This window comes from Myxine glutinosa, chromosome 14, assembly GCF_964187855.1.
Source record: "Myxine glutinosa chromosome 14, kmMyxGlut1.1, whole genome shotgun sequence".
Lineage (NCBI taxonomy): Eukaryota > Metazoa > Chordata > Myxini > Myxiniformes > Myxinidae > Myxine > Myxine glutinosa.
In genome coordinates this window covers 47,982,918-48,002,525 of record NC_136274.1, presented here as the reverse complement: position 1 = coordinate 48,002,525, position 19,608 = coordinate 47,982,918, and the positions used below count along the sequence as shown (strand labels likewise).

Sequence of the window (19,608 nt, the reverse complement as noted above, 5' to 3'; positions counted from 1 at the left end):
AATTTAATCGCAAGGCAAAGTAGAAAGAGAAGAGGGAAAAAAAGAAAAGCCTTGCCTTGCTGCAAACAGCTGCTGCAAACAACAACAACAGGGAAGGCTGCACTGTCCGGAAGTTGGCATATCGCAGTTACGATTATTTTAGTGTTAATGGCCAATTATTCAATTAGCGCCAACGTATTTTGGCTGTTTGCAATTTAATCGCAAGGAAAAGTAGAAAGAGAAGAGGGAAAAAAAGAAAAGCCTTGCATTAACGCATTAACGCTTGCATTGCATTAACGGTTCGGCACACGTGATAGCTCGCTGCTCTCTGATTGGTTGAAGCGTTTTTTGGACATAGCTCGGTAGGTACTTGTCCGATTAATTTCAAACCTTGAAAAGGCACATCCTCGGGTCCCCAGCAATATACCTGGCAAGTTTCAAGTATATCGGACCCGTGGTTGTCGAGAAACAGCGGTCACAGACAAACACACAGACACACAGACACACAGACACACAGAGATTACTGGAATTATAGATAGATAACCGCACTCTCCACCGCCATTGTGTCCTTTCAGTATATCCAGAGCCTCGTTAATTTAATCTCCCGCCGTCGTCACGTTTTATGTCATTTCCAGTTGCGAACTCGTCCTCTGATTGGATGGCACTCTCCATATAACCGCTTCTCGCACGTAAAAGGGGCGTATGCCATTACCAATCAACTAGCTCTCGCTTGCCAAGCCAGCCCGGTCTTTAGCAATGGATCCGTTGGAGTGCTTAAGCCACTTGGCGAGTGCTCGACAAACAAATTGGTGATGGAACACATACCTGCCTCGAAATTATTTCGCAGCATTACTTCCTATTTGTCAAATAGGTTTTTTTTTATCTGAGGGGAAGTTGTCCTACAAAAACGGTTGTATGATGACGATTGTAATTATTGCGGTGCATGATTCAGCTCGGCGTGTAATTTTTCCCTTTTTACTGTGCTGTACAGCTATTAACGGCTGAAGAAAAACTTTTGTAACATCACATGTACAAGCTATTGAGGTGATAATAATGCAATTTAGTTGCACGGTCTGCGTTCGAGATTGAAGGAATCAGCTCCGAATGAAAATAGCCGTCCTCGTATTGAATTGTGTTTAAACACCACACAAAGCCGGACAATAGGCGCCCGCGGAACTACGTAACTTCCGGTAAGTGCACCCTCGCGACAACAGTCACGTGATTGGATACGTTGAAAACAAACCACAAAATGGCACGTGTTACAGCTTACTTCCGGTAGTCGCCCTCACCTAGGTTATACCTATCAGTAAAATTAATGATTCCTCAACCCGTCATCACTTTTCCTGGGATGATTATTTCTTCGTGTTGAAATGGTGATAAAAGCCTTGACTCGTGATTATTACGTATGAACAATTTCTTCTTTTTTTTTTAATTCGACGTGTTGAGGAGCCAGGTTGATGTCGTTGGTGAGCGGGAATAGCGAAACCATTGAAATAGCAAGGCCTCATTCTCTCCCGGGTTACTAAAGCTTTTCACAATAAAACAGCGACTGGGCCTTTCGCCCTCAATGCCTCTTTCTGGGAATTCCGTCGTTTGGGAGGTCGCTGAACATGCTCGGTGAGTCCTGTGATTTACCGTTTGAAAAAGCAAAAACTGTAGTTGTGGAATGATTCCCTCGTCGTCCACCGTCTGCTACACCGCACTGTAACTGAAACCCTATGTGTGTGGATGAGATCGCAAGCGGAACAAACATCGAAGGTACGGCCTTAAAATCGTTATATCGTTGATTTCTCGTTATCTCATTGGAAAGCCAATGACACTATGCTTGGTGGTGACCTAGATACTGGTAGTAGAGAGGGGCTGGGTAGTTAGGGCCGTTCAGATCGAGGAAAGTCTAAATTATTTAATTGATTGGCAGATGTAGTTTAACCTGAACAGGTGTGTAAGGTGCTGGGGATGGGTAAGAATAATGAAAATAGAGATTACGTGATGGAAGGGGCAATCTTGGAGCGTGTCACACAGGAGAAAGACCTGGGGGTGGGAATAGATTTGGGGGTAAGCAGACAGGACAATGCCAGGTTACAGGTAGCTGTAGGTAAACCAAATAGGAGTTTATGTTGTATTTGTAGGGGAATAAATTATAAATCAATCAAAAGGGGTGGATTCAACACTGTACAGCAATTTAGTGAAGGCCTCATCCGGAATATTGTGTTCAGTTCCCATCCACCCCCAGTGACTTCCCATCCACCCCCAGTGACTTCCCATCCACCCCAAGTAACTATTACTCCACACCCGACAACTTTCCGCTCCACGCTCGGTAACTTCCCCTCCATCCCCAATAGCTTCCGCTCCCCCACCTGCTAACCTCCCATCCCCAGTAGCTTCATCTCTTTCCCCCCCCCCCCCCAACCTGCTAACTTCCCATCCTCTCTAACCACCCTCACGAATTCAGCCCCCCCCCCCCCCACTCTGCTAAGTCCTCCTCCTACCCTCCCATCCCCCCACACCCCAATCCACTCCCACTTCACGCTCCTGAAGACGATCTTCCCCATGCCCTCAGGCTCCTGAACATTTCCCTCCCCATGCCCAGCTTTTTTCTTCTTCTTCCATTTAAGCCACTCAAATCCTCACTTATGATGTCATGTGTATTAGTTGCTCTCCCCTTTTACTTAACTAGGGCATGCCCGTACAAAATTATATCCCCCCCCTCTATTTACATGAAATGGTTTGGTCCATTCGCAAAGCCAAAGCGGACGGCTTGCGAGTACGGTGACAATCCCCCCCCTCTATTTACATGAAATGGTTTGGTCCAAAGCGAACGGCTTGCGAGTACGGTGACAATCCCCCCCCCCCTCTATTTACATGAAATGGTTTGGTCCAAAGCGAACGGCTTGCGGAGTTTGGTAAAGAAATCGCCATAGCTCGGTAACTACTTCTCCGATTAATATGAAACCTTGAAAAGGCACATCCTCGGGTCCCCAGCAATATACCTGGCAAGTTTCAAGTATATCGGACCCGTGGTTGTCGAGAAACAGCGGTCGCATACACACACACAGACACACAGAGATTACTGGAATTATAGATAGATGTCAATTTCTAAAGGTGTTGTGCCGTCGTTTAGCTCCATTTAGCTTCACCATTAACCTATTTATGCCTCTGTATCAAAACAAACTATGCAATAAATGCTTAAACTATTAATAGTTGCCAAATTTTTTTGGTCTCAAGAGTGGTGAAGAGTACAACTGATAACCAGTTGAAGCAACATATAAAAAGTAAAGGTGTGAGGTCTGCCAAGTCGTGTCCAACCCTCAGGCTGTCTTACAACCTGTCACAAAGAGCGAGAAAATGTGAATGAATGAATATGTGGCCTTGCATGGGTTATGTATACACAGGTTCAAAAATCAGGAGAGAAATCTGCTGTAAATGACACACCCATCTCGTATATTGTCGGTGTGTTAATGATGTAAAATCTCCTGTGACGTGTCTGAGAGGCCTTTAAAATAAAGAATTAATAATATGCTGAAAGTTGGTTGGCATTGTGGGTGCCTTAAGGTAATCAACGGTAAGGGTTAAGGGGTTCTTTTATTGTTGACACCAGCATAATCTCTTTTTGTGCATTGCTTTCCTTCTTGTTTCCTCCCCCATGCTCCCCCGTGCCATTTTCCTGTTAATAAATATACCTGGTCTCGCCGCCTTGTTTGCTGGTTTAGGATGGTCGCTTGGTAGTTGGAGTGCGGTTCAAACCCCATTAAACCCCACTGGTTGCTTGACCACATTGGTAAGAGGCACAGATGTCGATGAGCGTGGCACATGGTTAATTTTGTGGCCCCACGAGCTGTGTAACCTAAACCTGTAGGGCCGAATTTAGGAAAGGCGTTTAAGAGTTATATGCTTGTAGAAGTGCTCGAATTAGCCCAAGAGCACATGAATAGGGCAGTTCACCAATGTGCATTGAGAATCTTCAAGGATAGATGACAATTATGATGATGCCAAATTTGTCTGGAGTTACAGACTCTCGAAGGAATCATTTCACTGGCTACCGAATGCAGTGCAAGATGACCTGGATCAACCTACAACGAGGAGCAATGCACTGAATCTCCTCCAACAATTGTCTGTGGTGCTGTGATTCTATGCAAGTGCATCATTTCAATTGGATGTGTTTCATAGGGCCATCGCCTCTTTATATGCGCACAACTGAACGACTAAACGGATGTTGATCTCCCTTCGTAAATTGCTATTTAAACGTGCGCGTACAACGATGTTTTTGTCACCCTTTTAGGATTAGGCGTAAATCCGGCCCATAAGAGTGTGATTAAACCTGCACAAACTTACATCTGTAGATTCTAACTCTCTGAGGCTGACTGCTGTGATTATTGGGCTGGCGAATGGTTAAGAATAATACTGCATTGTCTTTACATGTCATATGATGACAGGTGTTTAAATAGGAACATGGGGGAATATGATGGCACTCTTAATTAACTTGAAGTATGAATGTGTTGATGCTGATTTTTATTAATTTTTTTCGTACCAGTTTATTGGTAATTCCCTGTGTGTCGCAAGAGGCGACTAACAGGGTTGGCGGCAGGAAGGGCATCCGGCCATAAAACATTGCTTCAAAAAGGGGCCCACGGTGCCCGAAAAAGGCCAACCCCCCCTCTGTGGGGAAAAATGGCCTCAAAAGGTGGGTCTCCGCCACCGAAGTTGGATGGAGGTTCTGTTTTCACCCCTGTCTGTTTACTTGCCGGAATATATTCCGGCAAGTATGTTGGTTGGTTGGTTGGTTTGTCTGTCCGTCTGTCTGTCTGTTTGTGCGCAGTACTACGTCTACATCGTTGCACATAGCATCGCCATACTTTACACACATATTTGCCTTGTCCTGGAATAGACTGTGCCCAATTTTTAACTCTCTACGCCCAAGGTCAAGCCCAAGGTTACCCAAAACGTGAAATCAGGGGGGGGGGGGGGGTCGAGTCTTCATTTAAAATATATTTCAAACCACTATAACTCTAAAAGTACAAGAGATATGCATACACTTACTGTTACTGACATATAGGAAGTCACATACGACATTTCATTTGACACCATGACATTTGACCTTGAGTGACCTTGAAAGGTCAAACTCAAGGTTAAGAAAATTTTTTTTGCTAATAACTCTGTCAAACATTATCCGATTCCCTTCTAACCAACACCCCTGAAAAAAAAAAGTACATTCTGGCAAGTCCTCGGTCTCTGACCGATTTCTAGTTTGTTTGTCTGTCTGTCTGTGAACAAGATATCTCAAGATTGTGGACAGATTCAGCCAAAATTTGGCAAAGAGGTTGAGGATGTGCCACAGACAATGTGCCGTTAACCTTTCGACGTTAACACTCCAGCGTCCACAAATATCAACCGATTCTGATCAAACTTGACATGCAGCATCCTTACCCCGAGGACCAGGTTGGTATTACATTTCAGCCCGATCCGTTGAAAAGTGGCGGACTTGGGCGACCATTTTGTTTTTGGTCATGAAAACGACGTTAACACTCCAGCGTCCACAAATATTAACAGATTTTGATCAAACTTAGAATGTCTAACCCTTACCACACAAGGTAGGTTGCTATTGCATTCCAACCCGATCCGTCACAAAATGGCCGCCATATTGTTTTCAGCTCCGAAACGACGTTGACTTTAACGTCCAGAAATATTTATGGATTTTGATCAAACTTGGTGTGTGAGACTCTTACCACACAAGGTAGGTTGCTATCGCATGTCACAAAATGGCCGCCTACACAACTATATTTCTGCTACATTGTTGCAAAGTGTAACATTGTATCAATTGTAAAACAAGGACAAGTATAAGGCTACACGGACCTTAAAATTATTACACAAGGTTGTTGGCTTTTCATTTAAGTCAAATCTAGTACAGACAACTGACCTACTTTAAAGTTGTCCAGTCAGTTCAGTTGAGTTCTGCTTCCCTGGAAGCTCTAGTTTGATATGGAATAAGCTCGCCAAGCTGCACCACAACGTCGATGCTGCTCTCCCACATTGTGCAGTTCACCAAATAGGTTCATCATGCATGTGCTCCACGTGCCCAGAGCAGCAACGGGTCAGCGATGCTCCAATTGGCCTCACTCGCATGTTGTCTGGAGTATCAAGTGCTATTGTAGTAGTAGTATTAACCTTCGTTCCATGCTTTTCATGAGGTAAAAAATATTTCCGGTCATCTCATCTCGCACTGTGGTTACACGAAGGAAGCCGGACATTAACTCTACACACACACACACACACACACACACACACACACACACACACACACACACACACACACACACACACACACACACACATACACACACATATACACATACATATACACACACATATACACACACATATACACACACATATACACACACATATACACACACATATACACACACATATACACATACATATACACACACATATACACACACATATACACACACATATACACACACATATACACACACAGACACACACATATATGTTGTTGCGGTTTTGAGTTTGTACAATAAAGGTTAAATTTCCCCCTCATAGTTTAGTCGCATTACAACATGTAGCCTCACGATAGTTCAGTTATTTCTTAGTATTTGTGAGCATAGTCCTTTTCCTGTGTTAGTTTTGCGTTGAGTAGAATAATGAGAGTAGGTCCTTCATTGCCTTATGCCGCCTCCATTGCCTTTTGCCGTCTTACGCCTCCTTATGCTGCCTTTGGCTTTTTGGCGCGAATTAACACGAGGCAGGCCTGGCAAATCGAGGCAGGACCGAATGAGGGCGGCGGAGAGGCTGATGGTAAGCGCGAGCCGCCATTCAGGGCTCAAAGGGAGTGGCTGCAGCACTGCGTCACAGGGTGTGGTTGGAACGTTCGAGAAGGCTAAGGGCGTGGCAATAAAACCCATTGCGCGAAGCCCCCACCAGCAGTTGAGTGGAAAGGTGAGCTTGTGAGTTCTGTTGAGAGTTAGCAGTTCTGCGAGAGGGGAGCTGCACTAAGTTCTGTGGGAGTCGAGTGGAGGTGAGCTTGCAGTTCTGCGAAGGGAGGCGCTTGACTGAGTATTGATGAGAGTTACGAGTTCGGAGAAAAGACGCGCGTGAACTAAGTATAAGCGCTCGTACCAAAGTGACGCTCGGTTGAGCTTGAGGCCAAGCCTCTATTGGGTTATGCGAGTGATAGCGCACCGGTAACTCAACGCGCTGTGGAAGACCACCTGCCTGCTGCCCCTTGTTCGAGAGACGCGCTCCAAGAATCCCTTCCACCACCTGCTTGCCATCTTCGCGGGACGTGCTGTGACCGTGGAGAGCCACACCGGGTGAAGCCGTTCCTGGCCGACCAAGGCAGCGTGTGAACACCATTCTACCTGCATTTCCCCTTTGTGAGTGTGATCGTGCCCGTGTCTGGGATTAATATAAGACTGCTTAAGTTCTGCTCTGTGTCTGCTTTCTACAGACTTGTACATACTTGTGTAAATTGTAATTAAATAGTGTTCTTCCTTTATTCGACCGTCTCGCGTTTTCCATCATTGACTAAGCGTGGTACGAATAAACCCACTGTAATCGGGTTCCAATACCAACGGTAACTGCACGGACCACGTGGTACGCAATCCGCTCAGTGTACCCAAATTACACGTGGCTCGCGCGAGGCTTGGTTCCCCGCTTCCATGGCGGCGCAGGTATTTAGGTACGTGCGAGACTTGTCCCGAAATCCTACCTTGCGTTTGTCCAGGAGGGGAATTTTAAGTCTCGGTTACGCCGGCCCAAGAAGAACCAGGGGCTTAACCTCCCCTTGGTAGGGGTAGGAAGGGCGGCTTAAAACCGTAACAATTATTGGTAGTCAGGAGTGGTGATTTGTAACGCTGGACAAAATGTTTGCACGCCAAAATTTTGGACACCAAATTGTACATATTGGCTGTAACATTTGGTGTCTGGGAGTGAGATTGCACCTGGAGTGCGCTTCACGCACTCGAAAATTACGAGCGACCGAAATTTAGTCTAAAAGCCAAATTTGTATTCGTACCATGGCTAGCCAAGGCGGTCGAATGCCGGTGGGAGTAATAGAAGATGAGGTAGAGGAAGAATTGACAACCCAGGACCGAGAGAGACAGCTGGTAGTGGAAGCTGAAAAGGGTGCGGCAACTGGTAATGGCGGCGCCTCGCACGTGGCGGTGGCAGCCGGGCCCGCTGTGCAGACCGGGCCCGACATTGGGTCATACCTGGCCCAAATTATGAAAGAAATGAAGGAAATGAGGGACGAAGCAAGGTGTAACAAGGGTGAATTGACTGCAAAAATGGACGCCCAAAGTGTCAAATTCACCCGGGAATTGTAAGAAACAGGGGAGGACATTGGACGCATGTTGAGCGAGGAGGTCGCAATTGTACGCGACGAGGTGACGCGGTGTGAGGAGCGCGTGGGGAGCGAGCTTGAGCGAGGGACAGCCAAATTGATGGGGCCTATGGAGATCGCGACGTGGGGTGTAGAAAAACCGACGATCGTCGAATTGGAAAAAAAATTATGCACGCCGATGGTCGAAGTAGAAAAAGAAATAATTGAACTCAAAGAAATAATTGAAATTGAAGAGACAGGAGAGAAAGTAAATAAATCGCGGGAGAAAGAAATGGAATCCGCGCAAAGTCTGTGTTCACATCGTGATGTCGTGCTTGCTAACTCAATGGAAAGTTTGCAGGTGCAGCCGGAGAAGGAGGTCCCCAAGGTGAGTAGAATTAATGGCGCGAATGTGTTTGGCACGAAAGGGTTTTTGGCACGCTTGGGAGAGAAGCGAAACCCGGGCGGTCGTGGAAGGTCCATTGTGCGGTGTACGAGGGCAACTGGTGTGCGTGGGAGAGAAAAGTGTGCACCGGAGCACGGGTGTGAGAGAGAAAAGTGTGCGCCAGAGTGTGCGATAACGGGAGAGTGTTACAGAGTATGCGAAGGAGTGCACACCCAAGAGTGGAAAAAAAGAGTGCGATGATTGGGTGTGCAACAGGAGAGTGCACACCCGTGGGTGTTAGAGTGTATAACAGGAGAGCGTGTTGCAGAGTGTGTGCAGGAGTGCACACCCGGGGGTGTTACGGAGTGTGTAACGGAAGAGTGTGTGCCAGGGTGTGCGATAATGAAGTGTGTGAATGGTGTTAGTGCGCCTAGGTGTGCAGGTACGAGTACGGTGTGCGAGGGAGCATGCACGTCAGAGGACGTGGAAGGAGAGTGTGTAACAGAATGTATGGAAGGCGCAGGGACGCCTGGGTGTGCGAGTGCAGAGTGGGTCGTGAGTGGTGAGAACGCGGCTCAAGCATCGACACCGACCGGGGTAGCGTTTAGTGTGACGGATAGCCCACGTGAGCCCTCGGTGAGTTGTGTGCAGCAGGGACCGGCCGGGATCGGTGGCGCGGCGGTTTCACAAGGACCGCCGTGCACGACCCGTGCCGGCCCCCGCCCTGTATGGTTGGTGCCGTGCCGTGGCGGAAAAGGCAATCGGCGAGGTTCAAGGGGAGGTAGGAGATTTCGGAGCCGTGCACCTTTGCGGGTGCGGTGCTCCGACCGTGGGCGGTTGGGCCATCATGCGTGGGACCGCGAGGCACCGTGCAGGGATGGGCCCCTGCACCTCGGCCCATCCATGCCTCCTCCCCCATTTGGATCAAAAATGCCGGACGGACCCAACATACAGGAGACAAACCACCCGCATGGATTGCTCGGCCCTGTGAGGTCAAGCTGTGGGACGTGTTTCCACACGGAGAGGCTCAAGTATAGCGGACTGACGAAAGGAGTGTACCCTACGTGTGGGAATGGTAGTTACCATTCCTTACACGGTCAGGGCCCATGAGCATTAGATAAGGGGGATGGCAGTGTTAGGCACATGGGGGGCCAGCGATGGTTACCTCCATGGGGCACCGAAGCTTGCCGAGGGAGGGCTAGGATAATGTTAGGGAATTAGAAGACAGTAGGGACAAAACATTTAAGTAGTGACATCTGAACTATAGTGGGGATGTAGGTAGCTTAGAAGGTTGATAATGATGAAGGGAGTGCATAGTGTAACGGGACGACGGGGAAGCACGAGTTTTAGGGGAAAAGCAGTTAGATGATGCTGTGTGTTTGAGGAATTGTGTGAGAATAAACATTGTGTGTGGAAGACAAATGGAATTGTGTTGGAGGTATGAGAGCACAGAAGGTGTGCGAATTTGGTGTGCGAGACAAAAGGTGTGTGAGATAAATGGTGTGGAATGAGTAATGTGGAATGAGTAGTGTGGAATGCTTGGTGTGGAATAAAAGGTGTGGAATGCATGGTGCGAAGGAGTGAATTGGGGGAGATGGAACCCATTCACGGACGCCCGGGGTGGGTAGTGTAAAGTCAGGTAGAGGGCTCAGGTAAATTTGTATGGATATTGACACCTGTAGTGCAGGTAGTGGCAAAGTCGTGCTTTGGAGGGTGCGTGAGACTGTGGAATGGCTGGGCGTGTGGTTTAATTGGTGTGTATGGTTATTGGGGCACTCCGCCACTGATAGTTTGTCGGCCAGGTGAGGCCGCAGGTAGGCTCTGGGAGCCAGTTAGGGTAGTTGTGAGTTGTTGAGTGGGGCCCAAGGATCCAAGGGAAGGACCCGGGTTGCCCAATGCCAAGGTAGGCATCAGGGGGTAAAGAGCCAGGAGTGGTCTTCCCCAGTTTAGGTAGTCGCAGGAGCAGGTAAGCTCGGGTGGCGACTTCAGTGGCGGAGGTGCGCAGGTAGGTAGACCTGCTAGTGGAGCCACACGACCTAGCCCCAAAATTGTGCAAGGGCACAGAGTGAAAATTTGAGGGAGTGAGACCCAAATTTCAAGGGCACCGCAGAGTGGGCAATGGGAATTCGGTTTTTAGAACCACATCGTTTAAAGATGGCCGATTGGCAGGGTATGACCCCGGGTAGGTTAAAAGTAAATGTCATTAGAGTAGTTAGGAAGAGAAATCCCTTCGTGCCATCCACCGCCGTTCACCAGGGAGGACGAAGCTCCACACCAGGACCAAGTGAACTGTTTGAGTAAGTGAGACGCATCACGACATAATGGGACATTGTGGTTGTTCCATTCCTTCCTTCCTGGGAGGGATTGGGAGACGAATTTGGATTAGAGGGGGATATGGGAGACAAGACGTAGAGACGAATTTGTAAATACAAGGAAGGGCTAGGGTAGTGTAAGCCGACGTTGGGGGGTACGGACGGTTAGGGACGAGTCTGCTCTGCTCGCTGTTTATTTCTGTTTGCTTCACATGTGCAGCACTGTGCCCCTTGTGCTGCATTACCTTGTTTTGCTGTGTACCTTTGCGCCCTTTCCGCTTTGCTGGTCGTGCTTTGTCTCTCCCTCCCCCCCCCCCCCACCCCAGGACCATTTTGGAGGTGGAACTGTGCAGCACCATCAACCCGTGCAGCATCCCTGCTGCACCCTTGTTACACCTGTGCAGCACTTTGCTGCCATATCCTTTTGTTATAACTTTGCTGCACATGTGCAGCACTTTGCTGCCACAAACACTTTACTGCACACATTACACTCATGGACCACAAGTTTTGTGGCCTTGCACCTCTGCTGTGAAGCACCATGCTGCAAATTCACCTTGCATCTTCGGACCACTTGTTTTGAGTGGCATGAATGTCACGCAGTCGGACCACATAGGGTTGGCCCTGCCTGGCAGAGAAATAAAATGAAACATGTTTTGTGCATTTTTTATTATGGTGTGCTAGGGACGAGAAGATTTGTAAGTTTAGTTAGCCCTGAAGAGCAGGAATGGCCTGTATGCCGGTCCGGGGGCTAGCCGGTTTGATATATCCACACAGAAGATGCAAGAAGCAAGCAGCAAATGTGATGATGAGTGTGTTTGTGTTTTGCTGTGCTTTCTCTCCCCTCCAAGCTTCTTTCCAAAAAGGACAGGTCCTGGGTCATAGAACTGTAAATAAGGTTAAGTTTTCTGTGCTTGTATATATACGCAAAGGCAAAAGTTATTGTGACACACAAACAACAAACAGAATCAGTGTTAAACTTTTACTGCCGTGAATGAAATGTTATTACATGGAAAGACAAATGTTTCAAGGTATGGTAACGATCAACAGTCCATAAGAACAGTGCACCTGGCATATGCAAATGAGCCACAACACAAGAGGGGGTTCACAAGCAAGTTCACACAGTCAGTAGCGAGTGTGTCCACCTTGTGCATTGATGCAGGCCTGGCACCTTCGCCTCATTGAGGCCACTAAACGTCGATGAAAGTCCTTGGGAAGATCATTCCATATCCGAGGAAGGATTTGGTGGAGTTCCTGCAGCGTTTTTGGAGGATTCGGATGACGTCGTAAACGTCGCTCCATTTCATCCCAGACGTGTTCAATGGGTGACAAATCAGGGGATCTTGCAGGCCAGGGTAACACATTAACATTGTTCTTATTAAGATACTGCTGTACAACTCAAGCAACGTGTGGTCTGGCATTATCGTGTTGAAACGTCACTCTAGGGCCGTTCTGTTGCAAAAACGGTAAAGCGGCCATTTGCAAAATCTCGTCTCGGTACCTCACAGCATTCAAGTTCCCCTCAATCACAATCATTGGCGTTCTTGCTGCAGCTGTTATCCCACCCCAGATCATAACGCCCCCACCTCCAAAACGATCCCCTTCCAGAACACATGGCCTGATGTAACGTTCACCTGTGCACCTGTAGACACGTGTCCTACCGTCAGCTCGGTGAAGCTCTGCCAAATGGTGTTTCCATGGACGTTGAATCGACGAGCAACATCACGCTGCGAGGTACCAGACTGAAGCATACCGATAGCTCTCCATCTGTCATTTTCCCCGAGGCGTGGCATGTCGAACTTGTTCCAGAACGATGAATAGAGGTGTTTTTCTGACTTCTGCACTTCTTAAGACTGCATTGAGTGGAAATGATAAGCGTCTGGTTGTCTGGCCTTTTAAAGTGAACATTGCTGGCCATTTTTCTCGAATATGTCATGCTTCTTGCAAATTTCGTGCAATTCGAACAACAACTGCATGGTTGCGTTTCTTCGACCATTTTAACACACTCTTTCTCTGGTTCAAATCCAAAAATTCATTCACAAGATTACCAATGAAAAAATTCCATGTCACAATAACTTTTGCCTCTGAGTATATAAATGCTGCCCACCGGCTATATGTTTAGTTTAACAAATTCCGGATTTGGTTAATTGTGGGCGTGATTCTGTTAGATTTGCTACTCAACGCAATAGGGGGGGGACATATTTAGTGTTTTAAAACTGTCACACCCACGGGTTAGAGTAAATTTTAGAGGGAACCACATCTATATGACACATGTAAAAGTAAAAGTTAATTTTCCAGATCATTCTCAAAAGGTTCTCTTTTGAGGATGATGTGGTTGAGCTTGAAAGTGGTTGGATGTCGATGAAAGCTGGTCTGTTGGGAGCCGTTGGTGAGGTATGTGGATGGACAAAAGGACCACCGAGGTACTCGGAAACATGGTGGTGGGATGATGAAGTTGGAAAGAGGATTGATGAGAAGAGGAAGAAGTTCAAGGAGTGGCAGAAGGCGAAGGGTACGGGAGCAGAAACAGCAGTGCCTGAAAGTTATAAGGCAGCCAGGAAGGCTGCAAAGAAAGAGGTAGCAAAGGTGCAGGAGGCATGCAGGAAAATGTTCGGAGAACGCTTGGATTCGGAAGAGGGTCAGAAAGCAGTATTCAGGATTGCAAAGCACATAGCGAAAGAGAGGTGTGATGTGATGGGGGTGAGTTGCTTGAAGGATGAAGTGGGACAAATCGTTGTCGACCCAGATGGAATTAAAGGAATATGGAAAAGATATATGGAAATGCTGTTGAATACAAAGAATGAATGGGATGGCAACATAGAGAGTAACCCAGTTTTAGGACCGGCAGAGAAGATAACTGAGAAGGAAGTTGAGGAAGCGATAAAAGCAATGAAGAGTGGAAAAGCGGGAGGGCCGACGGGAGTTGTGGGAGATATGTTGAAGGCAGCAGGAAGTTGGGGTGTGAAGAGAATGACAGAGATCTGTAATCTGGTGGTGAAAGAAGGCCGCATTCCAGTAGATTTGGAACTGAGTACCCTCGTCCCTCTATACAAGGGGAAAGGTGACCCTCTGGAGTGTGGCTCGTACCGAGCAATAAAGTTATTGGAGCATGGAATGAAGGTATTGGAAAGGGTGTTGGAGAGGAGGATAAGGAAGAAAGTGAAGATCGACGAAATGCAGTTTGGATTTATGCCAGGAAGAGGAACGACAGATGCGCTTTTCATTGTGAGGCAGTTGCAGGAGAAGTACATGGAGAAGAGGAAGAAGTTGTTTCTTGGGTTTGTTGATCTGGAGAAAGCATTCGATAGGGTTCCACGCAAAGTATTGACATGGGCATTGAGGAAGTTAGGAGTGGAGGAATGGTTGATCAGAGTCGTGATGGCAATGTACAAAAGAGCGCGCACAGCTGTAAGGACGAAGGACGGGAACAGTGGTGAGTTTGAGGTGAAGGTGGGAGTGCATCAGGGGTCGGTACTAAGTCCACTACTATTTGTAGCTGTGATGGAGGTGCTGGCTCAGAACGTAAAGGAGGGTTTACCGTGGGAGTTGTTGTATGCAGATGATCTGGTGTTGATTGTGGAAAGTATGGATGGACTGAAGGAAAAGATGAACAAGTGGAAGGAATGTATGGAGACAAAAGGTCTGAAGGTGAATATCGGAAAGACGAAGGTGATGGTAAGTGGTAAAGCATGTGGTGAGGTGGAAAGAACTGGGAAGTGGCCGTGTGCTGTGTGCAGGAAGGGTGTCGGAGTGAACTCCATTCAATGTACAATGTGCGCTGAGTGGGTTCATCAAAAATGTAGTGGTCTGAGAGGGTCATTTACCAGTGTGGCAGCTACATTCAAATGTAAGGTGTGCACAGAGGGAGCTGCAGATGGAGGAAATGTTGAGTTGGATCTTGGAGACGGCGTGAAGCTGGAAGGTGTGAACACATTTTGCTACCTCGGAGACATGCTGAATGGAGAAGGTGGATCAGACTCGTCAACGGTTGCTCAAGTGAGATGTGCATGGAAGAAGTTTCGGGAACTGAGTGGCGTGCTGATGAGGAGAGTGTCGCTGAAGCTGAAGGGAAAGGTGTATGCTGCATGTGTGAGAAGTGTTATGATTTATGGGTGATGAACGTAGAGCAGCAACAAAGGCTGGAAAGGGTGGAAATGCGAATGGTTCGATGGATGTGCAGAGTATCGTTGAGAGAGAGGAAGACAAATGATGAATTGCAAAAGATAATGGGAATATTGCCTGTGATTGATGCTGTGAAGAGGAACAGGCTGAGATGGTTTGGTCATGTGTTGAGGAAGGATGAAAGTGACTGGTTGAGAAGAGTGATGGAAATTGATGTAGAAGGAAGTAGAGGACGGGGAAGACCGAGAAAGACTTGGCTAAAGATGGTGGAAGAAGAAATGCGGGCAAGGGGGTTAACAAGGAGAGATGCAGAAAATAGGGCAAAATGGAGAAGATTGTCATGGGGACCGCAAGGCTAACCCCCGCTCTAGCAGGGAAAATGGCCTTAAAATGCATGTTGTTGTTGTTGTTGTTGTTGTATTCTCAAAACTGGTCGTTCCATTTTGTTGGGTTCGACTCGTGGACGAGTGACGAGGGAGAGGGGTGGGTAGTGTTGCGGTTTTGAGTTTGTACAATAAAGGTTAAATTTCCCCCTCATAGTTTAGTCGCACGACAACATGTAGCCTCGCGATAGTTCAGTTATTTCTTAGTATTTGTGAGCATAGTCCTTTTCCTGTGTTAGTTTTGCATTGAGTAGAATAATGAGAGTAGGTCCTTCATTGCCTTATGCCGCCTCCATTGCCTTTTGCCGCCTTACGCCTCCTTATGCTGCCTTTGGCTTTTTGGCGCGAATTAACACGAGGCAGGCCTGGCAAATCGAGGCAGGACCGAATGAGGGCGGCGGAGAGGCTGATGGTAAGCACGAGCCGCCAATCAGGGCTCAAAGGGAGTGGCTGCAGCACTGCGTCACAGGGTGTGGTTGGAACGTTCGAGAAGGCTAAGGGCGTGGCAATAAAACCTGTTGCGCAAAGCCCCCACCAGCAGTTGAGTGGAAAGGTGAGCTTGTGAGTTCTGTTGAGAGTTAGCAGTTCTGCGAGAGGGGAGCTGCACTAAGTTCTGTGGGAGTGGAGAGGTGAGCTTGCAGTTCTGCGAAGGGAGGCGCTTGACTGAGTATTGATGAGAGTTACGAGTTCAGAGAAAAGACGCGCGTGAACTAAGTATAAGCGCTCGTACCAAAGTGACGCTCGGTTGAGCTTGAGGCCGAGCCTCTATTGGGTTACGCGAGTGATAGCGCACCGGTAACTCAACGCGCTGTGGAAGACCACCTGCCTGCTGCCCCTTGTTCGAGAGACGCGCTCCAAGAATCCCTTCCACCACCTGCTTGCCATCTCCGTGGGACGTGCTGTGACCACGGAGAGCCACGCCAGGCGAAGCCGTTCCTGGACGACCAAGGCAGCGCGTGAACACCATCCTACCTGCATTTCCCCTTTGTGAGTGTGATCGGGCCCGTATCTGGGATTAATATAAGACTGCTTAAGTTCTGCTCTGTGTCTGCTTTCTACCGACTTGTACAGGCTTGTGTAAATAGTAATTAAATAGTGTTCTTCCTTTATTCGACCGTCTCGTGTTTTCCATCATTGACTAAGCGTGGTACAAATAAAACCGCTCTAATCGGGTTCCAATACCAACGGTAACTGCACAGACCACGTGGTACGCAATCCGCTCGGTGTACCCAAATTACACGTGGCTCGTGCGAGGCTTGGTTCCCCGCTTCCGTGGCGGCGCAGGTATTTAGGTACGTGCGGGACTTGTCCCAAAACCCTACCTTGCGTTTGCCCGGGAAGGGCGTTTGAAGTCTCGGTTACGCCGGCCCAAGAAGAACCAGGGGCTTAACCTCCCCTTGGTAGGGGTAGGAAGGGCGGCGGAAAACCGTAACAATATATATACACCACACACACACATATATATATATATATATATATATATATATATATATATATATATATATATATATATATATATATATATATATATATATATATATAAGGAGAATAGAACCATGTTCCACACCTTGAGTTCCTGGGATAACAAGATTTATTGATGAACCAATATCACAGCGCTGTGGAGGGTGTAAGAGTCATACCATTCACAATTGAACAGCATGGCCCCATACACTCCTAGAAAATTGGCAACCCAGAGTTTCTTTATATACACAAAATTATACAAAAAATCTCCGCTGAAAAATGAGCGCGGACAAAGGAAAACGGGCCAGATATCTCCCACCGAGACCCTATCTTCTTTGGCATGAGCAAAGGGAAAGATGCGGGAGAAAAGAGCACAGTGACATTCTCAAAACTTATCTTCCATGCTGGCCTTTGGTCAAGGACAGACAGACGCGTTTTCACGAGGGGGTCTAACAGAGCAAGCAGTTTCACTATCTTTCTACATTCCTTGGCACAGTTGGACAATAAAGCATAGTTCAACAGCAAGAGGGAACATAGTAAGCTTAATCCTTTTCACAAAGCAACCATTATTAAATGCAAACCACAATTAGATAAGACACAACCTAAGGCATGATCTCGACATATATATATATATATATATATATATATATATATATATATATATATATATATATATATATATATATATATATATATATATATATATATATATACAGTGGAACCTTGACTTACGAGTGCCCCAACTTACGAGTTTTTCGAGATACGAGCCGTCGCTCGGGCGGTTTATTGCTTTGAGATGCGAGCCGAGATCTGAGTTACGAGCTTTCGCCACCCGGTCACGTGGTTATCTTGCCGTGCAAGTACAGTATCTCTGTCGTATAGCGCTGCATTTTTGTTTTCGCATGTTGGTTATTTTGAGTTTACGCCACCAGGTGCGTTCCGGTCACGTGGTTATCTTGCCGTGCAAGTACAGTATCTCTGTCGTATAGCGCTGCATTTTTGTTTTCGCATGTTGGTTATTTTGAGTTTACGCCGCCAGGTGGGTTCCGGTCACGTGGTTATCTTGCCGTGCAAGTACAGTATCTCTGTCGTATAGCGCTGCATTTTTGTTTTCGCATGTTGGTTATTTTGAGTTTACGCCACCAGGTGGGTTCCGGTCACGTGGTTATCTTGCCGTGCAAGTACAGTATCTCTGTCGTATAGCGCTGCATTTTTGTTTTCGCATGTTGGTTATTTTGAGTTTACGCCACCAGGTGGGTTCTGGTCACGTGGTTATCTTGCCGTGCAAGTACAGTATCTCTGTCGTATAGCGCTGCATTTTTGTTTTCGCATGTTGGTTATTTTGAGTTTACGCCGCCAGGTGGGTTCCGGTCACGTGGTTATCTTGCTGTGCAAGTACAGTATCTCTGTCGTATAGCGCTGCATTTTTGTTTTCGCATGTTGGTTATTTTGAGTTTACGCCACCAGGTGGGTTCTGGTCACGTGGTTATCTTGCCGTGCAAGTACAGTATCTCTGCCGTATAGCGCTGCATTTTTGTTTTCGCATTTTGGTTATTTTGGAAAATTTCATGTTCATGTCGAACATTTCATGTTCATGTTCATGTTTTCATGTTCATGCCATGCCAGGCCACAACTTGTTCAGAGTGCCGGCGATAGCTCGCCTTCTCTTTGTGGAAAACACGGTGAGATCCTTAACATCCAACAACTAATGGGACGCAAACGGGGCGCCCAGTTTAGCGGTACACACATTGATGAATCACCCTGCCTGTGATTCACCCATGACAGGTTATAGCTGGGTCGGGATTCAAACCCAGGCTGGACAGTTTAGACTTTAGAGTCAAGTGTGCGTACCTCCAGTCCAGGCCATCCTGCCAACTTGTATGCTGCATACAGGTGAAATATAAAGCGCGAGATATTTTTATATATACTGTATATTTAAAAAAAAATTGGTGTGGTTTTTGGCGGGCTGGAACGGATTAATAGCATTTCAATGCATTTTAATGGGGAAATTTGATTTGAGAAATGAGCAATTTGAGTTACGAGCTCGGTCACAGAACGAATTAAACTCGTAAGTCAAGGTTCCACTGTATATATATATATATATATATATATATATATATATATATATATATATATATATACATATATATATATATATACATACATACACACCACACACACACACACACACACACACACATAATATATACATATACCATATATATTTATACATGTACATATACATACACATCTACATATAAACACGGTTACGCCGGCGTAACTGAAGTCTCGGTTACGCCGGCCCAAGAAGAACCAGGGGCTTAACCTCCCCTTGGTAGGGGTAGGAAGGGCGGCGGAAAACCGTAACAATATTGTTACGGACCGTGGATAAGATGTTGTGTTTGCCGAGCGGATGGCACCGCGGCCGAACAGTTGCCCCGACTAACCCGATTCCCGAACGTTGGCCGGATCGCGCCACAGATATTCAATATGGAAAAGACAAAAGCGACACGGATGTGAAGAAGAAGAAGAAGAAAACAAAAAGGTTGGAAATACTACTAAATTTATTCTTACTATTAACACGCTCAAAGTAACCAAGGAAGAAAATAAGAGATTATAATTATCTCT

General features: G+C 46.8%; 1 protein-coding gene across 4 annotated transcripts in view; it reads left to right on the top strand.

Moving 5' to 3' along the window:
- The first annotated feature begins 1,081 nt into the window (after positions 1-1,081).
- Positions 1,082-19,608, top strand: part of CFAP97 (cilia and flagella associated protein 97) — a 66,194-nt gene continuing 47,667 nt past the window's right edge. Inside the window, exon 1 of one of the 4 annotated variants that reach the window (XM_078768428.1) lies at positions 1,082-1,169. Coding sequence is in view for 1 of the 4 variants with exons in the window: in XM_068135702.2 (XP_067991803.2) it covers positions 1,547-1,596 (50 nt within the window). In the remaining 3 variants the exon portion in view is untranslated. Of the gene's footprint in view, positions 1,170-1,247; positions 1,738-4,515; positions 4,661-19,608 lie in introns of those variants that run through there. The other 3 variants (XM_068135702.2, XM_068135703.2, XM_078768427.1) reach the window with 3 other exon arrangements.